The sequence below is a fragment of the Pogona vitticeps genome, chromosome 11 (assembly GCF_051106095.1).
Source record: "Pogona vitticeps strain Pit_001003342236 chromosome 11, PviZW2.1, whole genome shotgun sequence".
Taxonomy (NCBI): Eukaryota; Metazoa; Chordata; class Lepidosauria; order Squamata; family Agamidae; genus Pogona; species Pogona vitticeps.
Genome location: NC_135793.1, coordinates 6,970,872 through 6,985,586, shown reverse-complemented (window position 1 = coordinate 6,985,586; position 14,715 = coordinate 6,970,872). Strand labels below are relative to the sequence as shown.

General features: G+C 36.7%; 1 protein-coding gene across 10 annotated transcripts in view; it reads right to left on the bottom strand.

Annotated features, from left to right (window-relative positions):
• Positions 1–14,715, bottom strand: part of ZNF711 (zinc finger protein 711) — a 33,115-nt gene that overhangs the window by 4,600 nt on the left and 13,800 nt on the right. The window contains exons 4-8 of one of the 10 annotated variants that reach the window (XM_020778151.3): positions 8,951–9,109; positions 8,329–8,475; positions 5,920–6,057; positions 3,719–3,766; positions 250–393 (exon numbers count right to left, since the gene is read on the bottom strand). In XM_020778151.3, the coding sequence (XP_020633810.2) occupies positions 250–393; positions 3,719–3,766; positions 5,920–6,057; positions 8,329–8,475; positions 8,951–9,109 (636 nt within the window). The remainder of the gene's footprint in view (positions 1–249; positions 394–3,718; positions 3,767–5,919; positions 6,058–8,328; positions 8,476–8,950; positions 9,110–14,715) is intronic. The other 9 variants (XM_020778154.3, XM_020778153.3, XM_072981178.2 and 6 more) reach the window with 9 other exon arrangements.

Here is a 14,715-nt window from a genome sequence, read left to right as displayed (position 1 = left end):
CATGAGCACAAACAGAAGAATGTGTTGTGAAAGCATCTGCCTCTACTTCTGGTCCAAAATCGTTCTTAACATACAGAAAAACTAGATGAGATTTATTGTACACATTCCATTTGTGCCCAGATGTGCAAGAAATATACATGTCACTTAACACATTAGAGGAGACTATGTAGAATCTTGTGGCAGTTTTTTAAATTACAAAATACTCAACAAGCCAAACATGTGAGGAACTAGAGAAGACGGTTGTTTTACCTGTTTGCCATTGCCTTGCTTCCCCTCTTCTTCTTTTCTTAGCTTTCTGTTTAAGCAATCTGTTTGTGCTAATACTATCACAAATTTGCAGGTATTGTGTGGCATTACCATTTTTGTTTTCCAGTCTTGCATCCAAGTTGGCTCCTATTATGAAAGGCACACGTGATAATATTACAAGTGACTTCTTGGAAGAGTTTACTTAGAAAACCAAAGCTGTTTAAAGAAAGATGATCTACTATTATGGAGTTTGCACTGAGACCAGGACAATAGCAATGCTATTCGAAGCAACAGAAATTGCTACATACTTTTGTTTAATATAGCTGTTCTGTGAGTTTTATCAGCTGAAGAGAAGATTAAACAAAACAGAAATACTTTGAATGATGAATGAATGGATGGATGAATGAATATCAGCCAGTATTGTTTTCATGTATTCATTCCACATGCAGGTCTTAATCCTACGCATACTTATTTGGAAATGAACTCGGAAAGAAAGAGGTATTAGAGATTGCCTATAATTAGAAATGAGAGTAACTCTTGCATAGATGACTGAGAAAGTCTTTCTGTGAAATCAGATTTCAAAGGATTCTCATGATTAAATTGGGAAAACCCATCATCAAACAAAAGCTAATTTATATAATCCCGGAGTTGAGGGAAGCCCATGCTGTGACACTCAGGTGCTCAAATTAGTAAAACAAAAATTCCCTCTCTAATTTCTGTTTCTGGCCTTTGTTCTGTGTAAATACACAATGTAGTGTTCAGTAAGATTCCTAGGATGAAATATTCACAGGTTTTCAGATAAGTATGAGGGAAGAGGAGTAAAGACCTGACACATACAGTCCCCAAACCACAGGCTCTAACCCAGTCTAAACTTTCTCCAGGTTTCTCACTAGTCAAGAGAGAGAGAAAAAAGTATCTATGATGTAGTTTCTTTTAGCAGTTTCACACCAAAGACTGCACACCTCTGGATAGATTGATTCAAACAGAATAATAACCCCCTTCCCATGAAATCCTTCCCCCTTTAAATGCAAACCTTAAAGTGTGAGGTAATTTTGAGTCCACTAGGGAAGCTGGGACCAAAACTGTCAGGTGGCTAAACTCCTATTGGGAATCTAAGAATCTAGACACCTAGTAGGATCGCCCAAATAGAACAGTAAAAGCTGAGACACCAGAACAAGATGCATCCACCGTCTTCAGGATGTAAAAGTTATATAATCAGAAGAGAACTGATACAGTGGTGCTCCGCTTGACGATTACCTCATTACATGAGGAAATCGCTTAAAGATGAGTATTTTGCGATCGCTATAGCGATCGCAAAATGATTTTTAATAGGAAAAAAATCATTTGACGATGATCGGTTCCCTGCTTTGGGAACCGATTTTTCGCTTTACGATGATCAAAACAGCTGATCGTCGGGTTCAAAATGGCCACCTGCTGTGTTTAGGAAGGCTTTTTCACTTTACAGGCACTGGAAAATGGCCGCCCTATGGAGGCTCTTCGCTGGGCGCTGAGGTATTTCGCCCACTGGAACGCATTGAAATGGTTTTCAATGCATTTCAATATTTTTTTTACTTTCGCTTGATGATGATTTCGTTCTACAGTGATTTTGCTGGAACGGATTATCCTCATCAAGCGAGGCACCACTGTAGCTATAGGAGTGATGGGGGTGGAGAAATCCTTGGTAGCAACAGTAGTAAAAGGTGACAACGGGTTGATGATGTTTCAGAGATAATGGCAGTAACACTCAAAGACAACTCCTTAGTGCTACACAGAAGAGGGCAATAATAAATCACTTCTGAATATTTTACAACTTGAAACCAAACTAAAACAAGAGATATTGCTGGAAAATGAGATTCCCAGGTCAGATGGAACTCAAACAGCTACTGGGAAAGAGCAAATGATAAGAACAAATAAGCAATGGGATTAAAGCCAAAAGGATGTGTTGCTGTTGATGTTCACCAAAGCAAAAGGAAAGTCTGACATTGCATGGTACATATAAACGGAGCATGGAATGTAAGAAGTATGAATCAAGTTAAGCTCAAAATTGTGAAACAACCCAAAAAAAATTGGAATGTTTAAACACTGTTATACAATGTAAGCAAACTAAACATGACATTTTCAAAAAGAACAGGATTTTACTTTGGAAATGACAAGCTCAAGAGAAATGGTGCTGCTCTAACAGTGAGGCTGTAAACAAAATGGTTTCCAACTGGCGAAGATATCAGAGAAGAGTGTGTTTTACTTCCCTGTTTATTCCATTTGAATGCAGAATGCATTTTATACAAAAAGCTAGATTAGATTCAGGCAAAGATGGACAGAAGTTGGCGGAAGAAACTTGATTAATTTTAAGATATGTGGATTAGATCACACTACTGGCAGAAAATAGCAATGACTCAAAATAATTATTGAAAAAGGTGAAAAGAAAATGTAAAAGTGGGATACAACTCAATATTAATGAAATAAAAATAATGACTATAGAAGAATTACATAACTTTAGTGCTGACAATGAAGAAATCAAAATTGCTAATTATTTTATACAACTTAGTTCCAGTCATCTATCAGAATGGGGACTGCAGGAAAGAAATCAGGAGTTGAATGAAAACTGAAAGGGCAGCTATGAAGAAACTAGGAGAGATCTCTAAGGTTAATGGGTGCATTGCTGGAAATCAAGCTAAGATCATCCGCACTGTGGTATTCATATGTAAAATGTATAGACATGGAAACTGGACGATGAAGAAAATCCAAAAGGAAAAAAAGGTTTTTTTCCCCCAAAATACAGAAGACTGCTTTCTGAACACCATGGGATAACAGAAAGACAAATAGGTGCCCAACTAAATTAGGCCTAAGCTTTCACTTGGAAGAGAAAATAATTGAACTGAGCTACTGTGATTTGGATGTGATTGGGATGTATCATAACAAACCAAGATTTGCTAGGAAAGACAATAATGCTAGGAAAAATTAAGATCAATTTAAAAAGAGGAAAATCTAACATGAGATGATTTGTCTCAAAAGGAAGCCATGGCCTAAGGAGAGTTCCCCAAAACAGGAACTTTTGGAAGCAATTAGTTCATAGGTAAATTGGAAGCCACTTGAGGGACCCGTAATAACCTGCTATTCTAATACAGTGGACCCTCGACTTACAGGCAGCTCGACTTACAGACTTTTCTGGCCGCAAAATTTAGGTTCAACTTGCAGCCGGAGATTCGACCTACAGACCAGAAAAAACCCAAAATGGAACAAAAATGGAACAAAAACGGCCGGTTACGGGATTAATCGGTTTTCAATGCATTGTAGGTCAATGGAGCCTCGACCTACAGACTTTTCGACCTGCAGCCACCGTTCCAATACGGATTAATTCCGTAAGTAGAGGGTCCACTGTAATGAGATGTTCATTTTTTTATTAGACCACTCATCCACAGGAGGTTAAAAAGTTCTTTACCATACTAGACACTTAATGAAGAGATTATCTTACCGGGTGCTTGGCAGTCTTCATACCTCCTTGGTAGTCTTCTGTCATCTCCTAAAGAAAACCACAGTTTAGTTAATCTTAATATATCTTAATATATATTATATAATAATATTATATAAATATTATATATATAAACATTACTGTATTGTGAAATAATCTAATGGGGGAAAATCCATGAATTAAAGATTTTGTTTATGGCCAAACACTCTTTTTCCAAGTACTCTTTACGATGTGTCAAAAGAAAGAAACTAAATTTTACGTTAAATCTCACACAAACCAGTAGTATACACAAACGGTCTGCTGCTAGTGGTTTCGTAGTAGATTCTACAGATATGCCCTGCCTTCTGAGCACCCCTGTCTTTTATAAATATTATGAAATGTTCTTTTTTTTAAAAAAAAAAAAACCAAACAGGCAAATTAGTACCAGCCAGACTTTAAATTAGAAGAGGATAACCTCCAGAAATCCAGGGGATGCCACTTACCCACCCTGGACCTTGGAGGGCCACATCCTTTTCTAAGCAGAATCCAACCTCCCCATTTTTTCGTACAAAAATAATGATTTTTAAAAACTTTAAAAACCCTATGCACCCTCCAGTAGCCAATTTTAAATTTTAAAGTATTCTGAGGCACACAAGGGGCATTATGACATGACAAAATGGCTTCTCCCTGCTGCCTAGAGGGCATAAGGGATTTTTAGGGACACCTGGTCCCTGGATATGTGCTTTAAATGTGATTGCGAAACAATTCTACAAAGTAACAAATGGAACAGCTTAACTTCACTACATCAACAAACATGTCATACTTGCTGGAAAACTTTGTATCAAGTCTTTCATTGTTTCACAAGGAATATCTGAAGCTGTGTGATAGAGATAGACCATTGGTCTAGTGGACCCTCGACTTACAGACGGCTCGACTTACAGATGGCTCGACTTACAGACTTCTCTGGCTGCAAAATTTAGATTCGACTTGCAGCCAGAGAATTGACCTACAGACCAGAAAAAAACCAAAATGGAACAAAAATAGAATAAAAACCGCCAGTTATGGGATTAATCGGTTTTCAATGCATTGTAGGTCAATGGAGATTCGACCTACAGACTTTTCGACTTGCACCCACCATCCCAATATGGATTAATTCCGTAAGTAGAGGGTCCACTGTATCTGGACCAGCGTGGTCTACTCTGACATAACGTCCATATTTTCAAGCACTAATATATTCCAGCATCTCCCACCAGAGATCTGTTTGCACTAGAAATATTGACCTTAGAACTTATACAGGCAAGACATATGTTCTGAATTATAAAGGATTAAACTATAAAGTGAATTATAAAGGACTAAAAGATACTATTGCCTATTATTTGTTTGTTTGTTTGTTTGTTTCTTTGTATGATTTCTATACTGCCATCTTGCCACAAGACCACTCTGGACAGTTTACACTCAATGTAAACTCTTGCTCAGATAAATAAAAGATACAGTACCGGATGTACTGCAACCTGCAGCAACAGCAGCAGCAGTAGACCTCAGCTATTTATAAGAGAAAGTGCTGGCAGTTTAAAACAAAAAGAAGGAAAAAAACAGCTTTTCCTAGCTGGAGACTGAATTTCAGTTTTGTTAGAACTAAATATTCTTAGCTACCTTGTCAATACAGTACCAGCAACTATATTTGCACACTTTAGTTTTATACTGTACAATGGTCTAATGTTACGCGGCCTCATATCCAAGTTGTAACACTGCCTGATTTTGCCATCTAGGGGCAATTTTTTTCAAGGAAGATATTGTTTTCTTGTATTCCATCAATGTACATACAAAATACAGTTCAAATTTCAATGTGTAAGATCAACTGCTTTTCTTAAATTATCTGGAGAGATACAAATTTTCCTAGGAAACCACTGGAGCCAGGGAACAGTAGTGGGCTAATTATTTTATGTAATTCCATACAACTTACTGGCCATCCTTATTAACTATTAATTCATTTTGACAATGCTATTTTTAATATACATATGAATAGGAAAAGCTGAAGTGCATTCTGGAGAGTGCTTAAAATAAGCACATATACAACATATTTTATTGATCTTTGAGGTCAGCAAAAAAATTTTTTTTTAATGTTTGACAAAAATGCATGTGAATACTTTTGGCTCCAAAGCAGAAGCATAAAGTAAGTGAGCGGGGATTAAGGATTCTCATAAAGAGAGAATCTAGCATCCTACCATAAGCAGCAGCCCATGCAACAGGAACAAAAGTTTTATTCACACCAGAGTCTTCCAGCTGTGCATCAGGAAGTGATGTTGCTTCCTCTTCACCAACAATAACCTCCATGTAAACTTCATCTGCTATTTCAGCACAACCTACATTTAGTTTTAAACAAGATTCAATTAATGATATTCTGAAACTTTATTTAATTCACTGAATATCAAGCGTAAGCAATAAACAAACCTTGCAGTGCCAGATTCACAAAATGATATTGGAGCAAATTCCACATCTACTTCTTAGTTCCAGTCCTATGCACATTTACCATGAAGCAAGCCTCATTAGGTAGTACAATCCAAACTGAAAAGACGTGACAGCTTTAATGGGTCTGTCTGTAATGCAAAAACATCTTGTACTAGCTGACCTCGGATTTGGCTGCACAATTGCTGAGATGAATGAGATCAGCTGGCAGAAGAGCCAAATAATGGGTGGAAATGACCGGGGGGGGTGTTGAGTTATGCCAGATGCAAACCCCTCTCAGGCCAGATTTATAGACACTATACCTACACAAAAGTAAGGTTAAGATCAGGGTGCTCAGGAACTAAGGAAGTCTAAAGGAACTTCCAGTATCCCTAGACTACAAGAGGTTTGGATTCAGCTCAGTTCTAGCTGGCCTAGTGTCTGGTCAGCCAGTCTTCAGTCATCTTGGCCAGTTAGGATTCCACTCCAATCAGTAAGACTTGCTTCTTAATAAATATGATTATGGTTGCACTGCAATGATTTGTACTGGGCTGTGAGAAGCTTATAATAGTTTTCACAGAGTAAAAGACTGACCAGAATAAACTCTGCTTTTGAATTTACTCAGAATCACGTAACACAGCTTCATCACACTGTTCTAGTAATAATAGGCCATCTATTTATATAGCATTTAGTGTTCACCAAAGATATGTTATATGTAATTGAGATGTGATTCTCAATCAATCTTTATAACTCTGTAATATGCCAGTATTGTCCCTGTTTTGAGGATTGGGGACTCAGTGATTTGCCTAAGTCATTGTTCTCAACTTTGGGTAACTCAGGCGTTCTTGGACTGCAATTCCCGGAAGTCTTCACCACAAGAGGTAAAGGCTGGGGTTTCTAGGGGTTGCAATCCAAGAACACCTGGGTTATCCAAGGTTGGGAATCACTGGCCTAAGTCTACCTAAAGTAGTTGAGGTGGAGTCTGAACCAGAAACATCATCTATAATTACATACAGTATTTACATGTGCCTTAAAAACTGAATTGAACACAGTTATTTTAAACTAGAAAACAAATGTGAAATGAGAAGAGCTAAAGTTTTTTATGTATCTGCTTTTTAAAAGATGCTTGTAAGTATTGGAATATCATTTACTTGAAGAATTTTTACCCTGCTCCTCTGCCAAAAAGATTATAACAGCAGTCTAAATACAATTACTAAAAACAAAATGTGAATAATAGTAAGCTAGTGAAATTTTCATATATGCAGACGTAAGAAAAACTGAAAATAAGTAGTCATTGTCATTTTAAATAGATAATTCAAGCGTATGAGGTTTCTCTTTGAAAAGAGTCCCATTGGCCTTACTGGGCATATTCCCAAAGAAGAGTGCTGATAGCCACTTAATAATGATGTTTACTTTATTGAAGTCAAGGTAACTTGCTTCTGAATAAACAGGAGTTGGACTTCACACTCTAAGTTAAAATGTACTAATTAATTAATGAACAGCCTTCTTGAGATACATGTAGGAACTGTGTTATTTGTATATGTTATAGTAAACATGACAATAAACCCAACAATGTTGGAGCTCACGACACAGTAGCAAAATGGGGTGGGGGGGGCAGAGATAAAAAACAATGAATGTTTACAACTATTTATATTTCAACCTTTTCAAGAGTATCTCTGCTGACTAATGGGGAAACTTGCTGCTTTCAAACATACGAAATATTCCTCTCAGACTGTTAATGTACCTTTCAAAATGTCAACAACCATCAAATTTCTAATATGTGCTGTAACATACAATGTAAATGACAATGCATACACTGCACAAATACGAGCAAGAACAAATGTAGAGGAATTGTGCAACCTGTAACAGCCAGACAGTTCTGTAACACAACAACACAGTACAAAACTTATTATATGATTTGTGCTATGATTTGTAAACCCTTTGATTCCAGTGTGCTTGTGAACTGGAGCGTACAGCCTTCTCTACATGAAAAAATGAATAGCTTCAGTAAAAAACCGAGCTAGGAATGGTATGCTTGTTAGGATTTCTACCCCTTTTTAAAGCTTAAAATGTTAATTTGACAATAGAGAGAGAAAATCAATAGGAGTTCATGGTTCTAAGTGATTGTAAAAGAGGTAAGAGAAATGACAATATGATTTTCTTAACAACACAAAAAATGCTGTTCTTACTAATATCTTCATCCTCCTGAGAGGAATCCTTAACAGCCATATAAACCATCTTCTCTCGCTGTACTCTGCCAACTCCTCCTTGCTCTAGAACTCCAGCTACAGAATGCCCATTATGAAAGTCACTCTCTGTTACAATTTCTGTTCCACCTTGAAGAGAAGGAATAATTTTTATTTGGTAACATTTTAACAGAAGCAGTAAAATGTTTCCATTTCTCTTCTGGGTACTGAATGAAGAAAAGGTCAACAAATGCCACTGGGGAGAAGACAGGATGGTGGGACAGCATTTTCAATTTGTATATAGCATGACAAACTGTCATAGGCTGGGCATATAGCAGGTAGGAATAAACTTAAAAGGGTTTGAGGAGCAGGACAGGAGCAGGATCCCGAACTGGAGTGACGTAACTGAGGGCATGGGGCCTTTCAAGCCATTTGGAATGGACAGAAACAGCTTTCACTGCCTGTTTCCAAACTCTACTTGCTTTAGAACATCTTATGCAAAGCAATCTAAGAGATTTGACTGGAGTTCAACTTACAGTGAAATACTAGTTTTACACAATGGCAAACAGGCAGAGTCTGTAAAACAACTACAAACTATTGCATGAGCGAGAGCTGAGATACGTACCTATTTCCACATCATCCTCAGCTTCAGCTTTAAATATGTAAACTTTAATAACTTCAGAACCAAACCCATCATCTTTAGATACGTCATCATGTGAAACCTCAGTGCTGATTTTTAATGGTGTGTTTCCAATATGATCTAGCTTTTCCCCAACATCATCCACTATAAAAAGCAAAAACAATCAACAGTTAGATTTGAAGAAAGTACAAAGCAATTATTATTATTGTCCAAGTATTTTTAGTTCACTTATGCAAAACCCAGTATGACTATCATTATAGAACTGGCATGCAAATCAACCATATTTTTCTTATTTATTTTGCACACATTTTACATAGTATGTTTGTTTTAATTCATTATTAATATATACTACTTTAATAATCAACAGTAACTTTGCCACCAAAAAGGAACAAAAGGTGCACTGCAGAAAATCTTAAGGCCAAAATCTTGTTGCATAATTATACCTGCATAAGATGAAGCTGCACAAGCAGTAGAAAAAAATCTTGCTAAGGCAAAGGTCATATGCAGCATGTAGTTCTGCTGATGCAGTCATGATAAATAGCTGCTCATATCAACTGTGCAATCAAGCACACAATGCAGACTCGCTACTAACTTTGGCAGGCATGACTTCACATTACAGTACACCAAATTCAACAGGATTTCAGCCACTCTCTGATTAAGCAATTAAATAAGTCATGGCATTTTGCCTTTGAATTACATCTTTTTTGACACCTCAAAATATAAAGTATTAAATAACAGGGATCCTGATGTTAACAATTTTAAAAGAAGAAATTGTCTCCATATTTTTTCTTTCCAAAATCTTGTGAATATCAAACGAAGCTAAGAATCTAGTCACAAAATATGGCATTCAAAAAAAATGGTAAAGGAAACACAACACTGTATAAAGTTAGTCACCCTGCAAGAACTGGGGCAGACAAAATACTTCCAATTCTTTAAAAGATCACAATGGGATTGCATATTCAATCACTCCAGCCTCCCTCCTCCCATGCAAATTCCCCCAGCACACCTTAACAATAATAGGTCCTATGTCAAATTCAACATAACCATGGATAGAGCTTTATCAGAATATATTAATCATCAATTGGTAATTATTGGTATATTTTATTTAAGAATGAACCATGGTTAAGTCTGATACTAATGTAAGTATTAAACTGAGTTAAGGCTAGCAGCAGAAGGAACAGAGAGGTGAGGGTTTAGGATACAGGGTTGGTCCCTGTATTTGGGATTTGGGAGTCTAATATTTGGTTTTATTCTTGGTTTACAAATTACAACACATGAGTTACTCCCTTTCAACATGAACAGAAATACCATTAAGGTAAAGGGGTTTGACTGAAACAAATCTACCATGTTTCCCCGAAAATAAGACAGTGTCTTATATTAATTTTTACTCCAAAAATGCATGAGGGCTTATTTTCGGGGATGTTTTATTTTACAGTCATGTTATCATCTTCTGGTTACTGCACAATGATGGGGGGCGGGGTTTCACTTAACTGGGGCTTATTTTCGAGGTAGGGCTTATATTACAACCATCCTGAAAAATCAAACTAGGGCTTATTTTCAGGCTAAGTCTTATTTTCGGGGAAACAGAGTAGCACAATTTACCTTACAGGAAGTTGAAACAAATGGCACTTCTGTGCAATTGAACAATCAGCGAAGGGCCAAATCAATTCTTCCAGGTAAGAATGCAAACATTAACATATAATTTCCCAGTTTAAAAGGTATGCTCAATTTGTACTAATAATATAGAACACTAACACAGAACACTTAAAGTAACATTATATCTTTGCTTCATGTGTGCTCACATCGCCTGTGCTGGACGTCATTTATTGATACCTGCTAAAACTGCAGCAGTTTTTGGTGTCACTGATGAAACTTGTATTTCAGAAGTCTGTGAACGAGTCAGAACAATGCTGGAGCTACTGAAAGCAGAACTAAATAGAAATAAAAAAGCTAATCACTTCATATTTTTGGAAAAGATTATCAGTACTGCTACCATTGCAAAATGAAACTTCTATGACTAAACCTTTTCTTTTTTTAATAATGGGAAGAATTTCTTAAACGAGATTAATCCCCCTCTGCCAGCTATACTGCCTATAAAAACAAGAGGGCATCCCCACAAAGCAAAACTGAGCCCTTTTCTTCCTCATCAGCCCATAAATGGGCGCAGTACCTCTCACACACATCTGCGGACTGAGAACTTGACGCAAATCAGAGCCAGTGGGTTTCTAAACAGGCAATCCTTCTATTAAAAAGAAATGGTTGTGTAACTTTCCAGTAGGAGAGAAGGAATAGGTTCAATTTCACCTTTGGGGGATCCTATTATATACATGCAAACAGACAGATAGAGATGGATAATGTTCTCAGTGCAGAAAATGGGTCTGATCTCATTCAAAAATAATTAAAAATTCTTCACTATCTATGCAGCAAGAAACAGCACCTGGATGAGTACAACATCTTTTCTTCTTCTGAAATACCATTTCTTTAGACGTAGTTCTTTAAAAAGATATAATTAAACGATTCTGCACAATGTTTAATTCCATCCAAGACATGAAGACAGTAATAATTATACAGAGAATATTAACACCAAAATGAAAAGTTTAAATTTAACAGCTGGAGGATGTGTACTAAAACAAACACTGGACAGCAAACTGATACAGTACATGATTTTCTGGGAAACAACAGAGATGACTTGCCTAGCGAAGAAGATAACTTCCAAGTTAAAAGCAAATAGCAATCAAGCTTTGATTGCTATTTGAAACAAAGCCCAATGTATTCTGAACTGGAAAAAAACTGTGGGGTTATATCCAAAGATGTCTACATGACAACAGAACAAATGTTGTCAGAGGAATAGATTCCCCATTTCTACTGTATTCCTGAGAACCTGCACAGTCTTTTCCAAAAAGGTTGAAATTCTCCAGATCATGTTTCAGTTGGGGAGGTGGCAGATCTCCTCTCCATGGGGAAATATAAAGAAACTAAAAACTCCATTTCACAAACAGAAGTCAGTATATGCAACACTATCATCTGTAGTCTCCTACCTCACCCATCCACCACAAATATTACTACATGAATATTCTATGGAAAGGATTCTAGATGTAAAGTCTTTGCCCATAATCCAAGACTATGCTTCTGTTTGATCCTGAGGCTTCCCTCACAACTGGCATTCACTCGCCTTCCTGCAACCCTCTCTTCAAGCACCTAAAAACCTGCTTGTGAGGGCTGTGGAACAAGTTTCTGAGTTTATAGAGGGCTGTAACAAGAGGAAGAGGAGAAACTCTTGATCTCATTACCATTTGATACAAAACTACACTACTAGATCTTGCTCTCTCACTTCATGATAAGAACTGAAGTGGGAAAGTGGTCAACTGCAATCATGTACTTCAGCGTTTCTTGAAAATATCCCACTTTATCAAAGAACTATAATTTATCACATAAATTATCATTTAATAAGAATAGTAACCAAGCTGAGAATGGAGCAACCAAATGAAATATATTCTAATGTAAAAACAGGACCTCCAGGCACAACATTGTTTAACATTATGTATTGTGACACAAAAACCATAAGGTATACCTTACCTTTTAAAATATGTTTTTCTGAAATATTTCAATATACTTAACTGATGTCTTGAAACCATCCAAGAACCACAGATATACATGCCACAGAACAAAATTACCACTTGTAAAATAACTTTTTAAAAACAGAACACAGTTTTAATTGAGTGACACAAAGTCCTCAAGGTAATAAAGACATTTTAATTAAATATAGCAAGTTTAACTTCTAGAACACAGTTTAGTTTTGAGTTCTTCTTGGTGATAATTAGAGATGAAATAAGAGAAATTATTACATATGAAGACCTAATTTAAACAATAGTTGCAACACTTGCTCTAAAGAACTGCAGATGGAAAAGTCCTTCTCTGTACGATCAGTTCAAATATGTCTCTTTAATGTATGCTGAATTAAACAAGTGGAGTATTTACATGTATTTAGGCATGTCTGAACAAGAGAGACTTAGCAATCCTATACTTGCTTACGTAACAATAAGTTAACTTCCAAACAGACATGTGCAGGATTAAGGAATAAAGCTGCAATACTGAACTCAGCTGCCTCAGTCTCCTTAAGACTGAAGTTCTGCACTCTTAAGAAGTACTGAAATCAACTGCACAGCAATAGGCTTTTGGGCAGAAAGCACAGAAGGTAAAGGAAAAAAAAACATACAGTTTCTGAACTAGTTACCAGTGCTATACAGCATTTAATTGCACTGCTGGGTATAATTCTTGTACCTTCTCTTTTTCTGTTTAACCCTAGAAACATGCATCTTAGAGCCGCCTAGAATGGTCGCAAGACCAGATAGGCGGGATATTAAATAAATAAATAAATAAATAAATAAATAAATAAATAAATAAATAAATAAATAAATCAATCAATCAATCAATCAATCAATCAATCAATCAATCAATCAATCTTGCTCTTACAGCTATACAGAAATATTGCAAAATAATGTACTAGAAACAAGGAGGCAAAGGAGATTAAATGAAATCCATTTGTTAGCTTTCTTTTTTTCTTGACATTTCCAAGCCATATTCCAAAATAAGTGAATGGATACTGAAGTGTGAGGATAACGATTTGAGATAACTTCAGTATACTGTATGTATGCACCATACCTATAAACTATAGCCTGAGACCCGCTGAATTTAACAATCTGTAACTATCGTATCACTCAAGCCTCAACCCCTCAGATTATCTTTGCCCCTAGGTCAAACCATATGTAGTATTAATAACCTTCTAATATACAGGTAAATGCAGCAGAGCTGGCAGAGAAATAAGCAGAATGACACAGATATGGACTACATAAAGAAAAATGTGAGTTTCATGCATCATTTAAATCTCTCTCCTCACAGAGATCTTCATTTTAAAACTAAATAGGACTATTGCTTTCTGTGTGACACAGAAAATACTGACTCTATCCATGAAAATGGCAGTATTTAGCAAAATTGTATGAACTGATCCACAACACAAACAACAGCGGTGAAATTATTTATACAAGAAACACAGTAAAAGTATCTGTTTACTAAAAGCGTGGAAACTCTTCACCACCTCTAACTTACCTTATCAATTTCCAGGTGTGAGATGTTCATATTCACTGTGGTTTGCCAGCTCCCAACTCATGTGATGGCTCAGCATGCACTATGCTGGTGATATCACACCCACCATAGATGCCTATGAGATATGTGCCATTGTTTTACAGCTATGCAAAGATTTTTTTTAAAAAAATTTGATATTCCTAGTTTCTCTCTCACCTGGAACAGTATAGGAATTTATTTATAATTTTAGCAGACTATGCAGAATTGTATTGCAGGGGTGGAAAACACTTGGCCAACGTGCCAGATGTGGCCCAGCTCTTCAGATTATAGCCCAAAGCATCACTCCTAAACATCTCAACTGCAGCTTACATGCTCATGACCCATACTGTGCAATGGCAACAATTAATTCCATGACCCTGCTGTTGTACTATCATCCTAACTTTACCAGAGCACTGCAACTCTCTTAGCATGAAGGCAGACTTGTCTTGTTAGTTAGGGGAAGTGACTCTGCACCAAGAAAAGGTTGTCCACCCTTGCTATACTGTAATAGATGTTCAAAAGGAGGTGGTGGTGGAATGTTACCTTACCCCTAAAGGACAGCTCCAGTGTGGTTCTGTAGTGGGTATAGGATCACCAGCATTATGCATGCAGCTGCCATCACATGGATC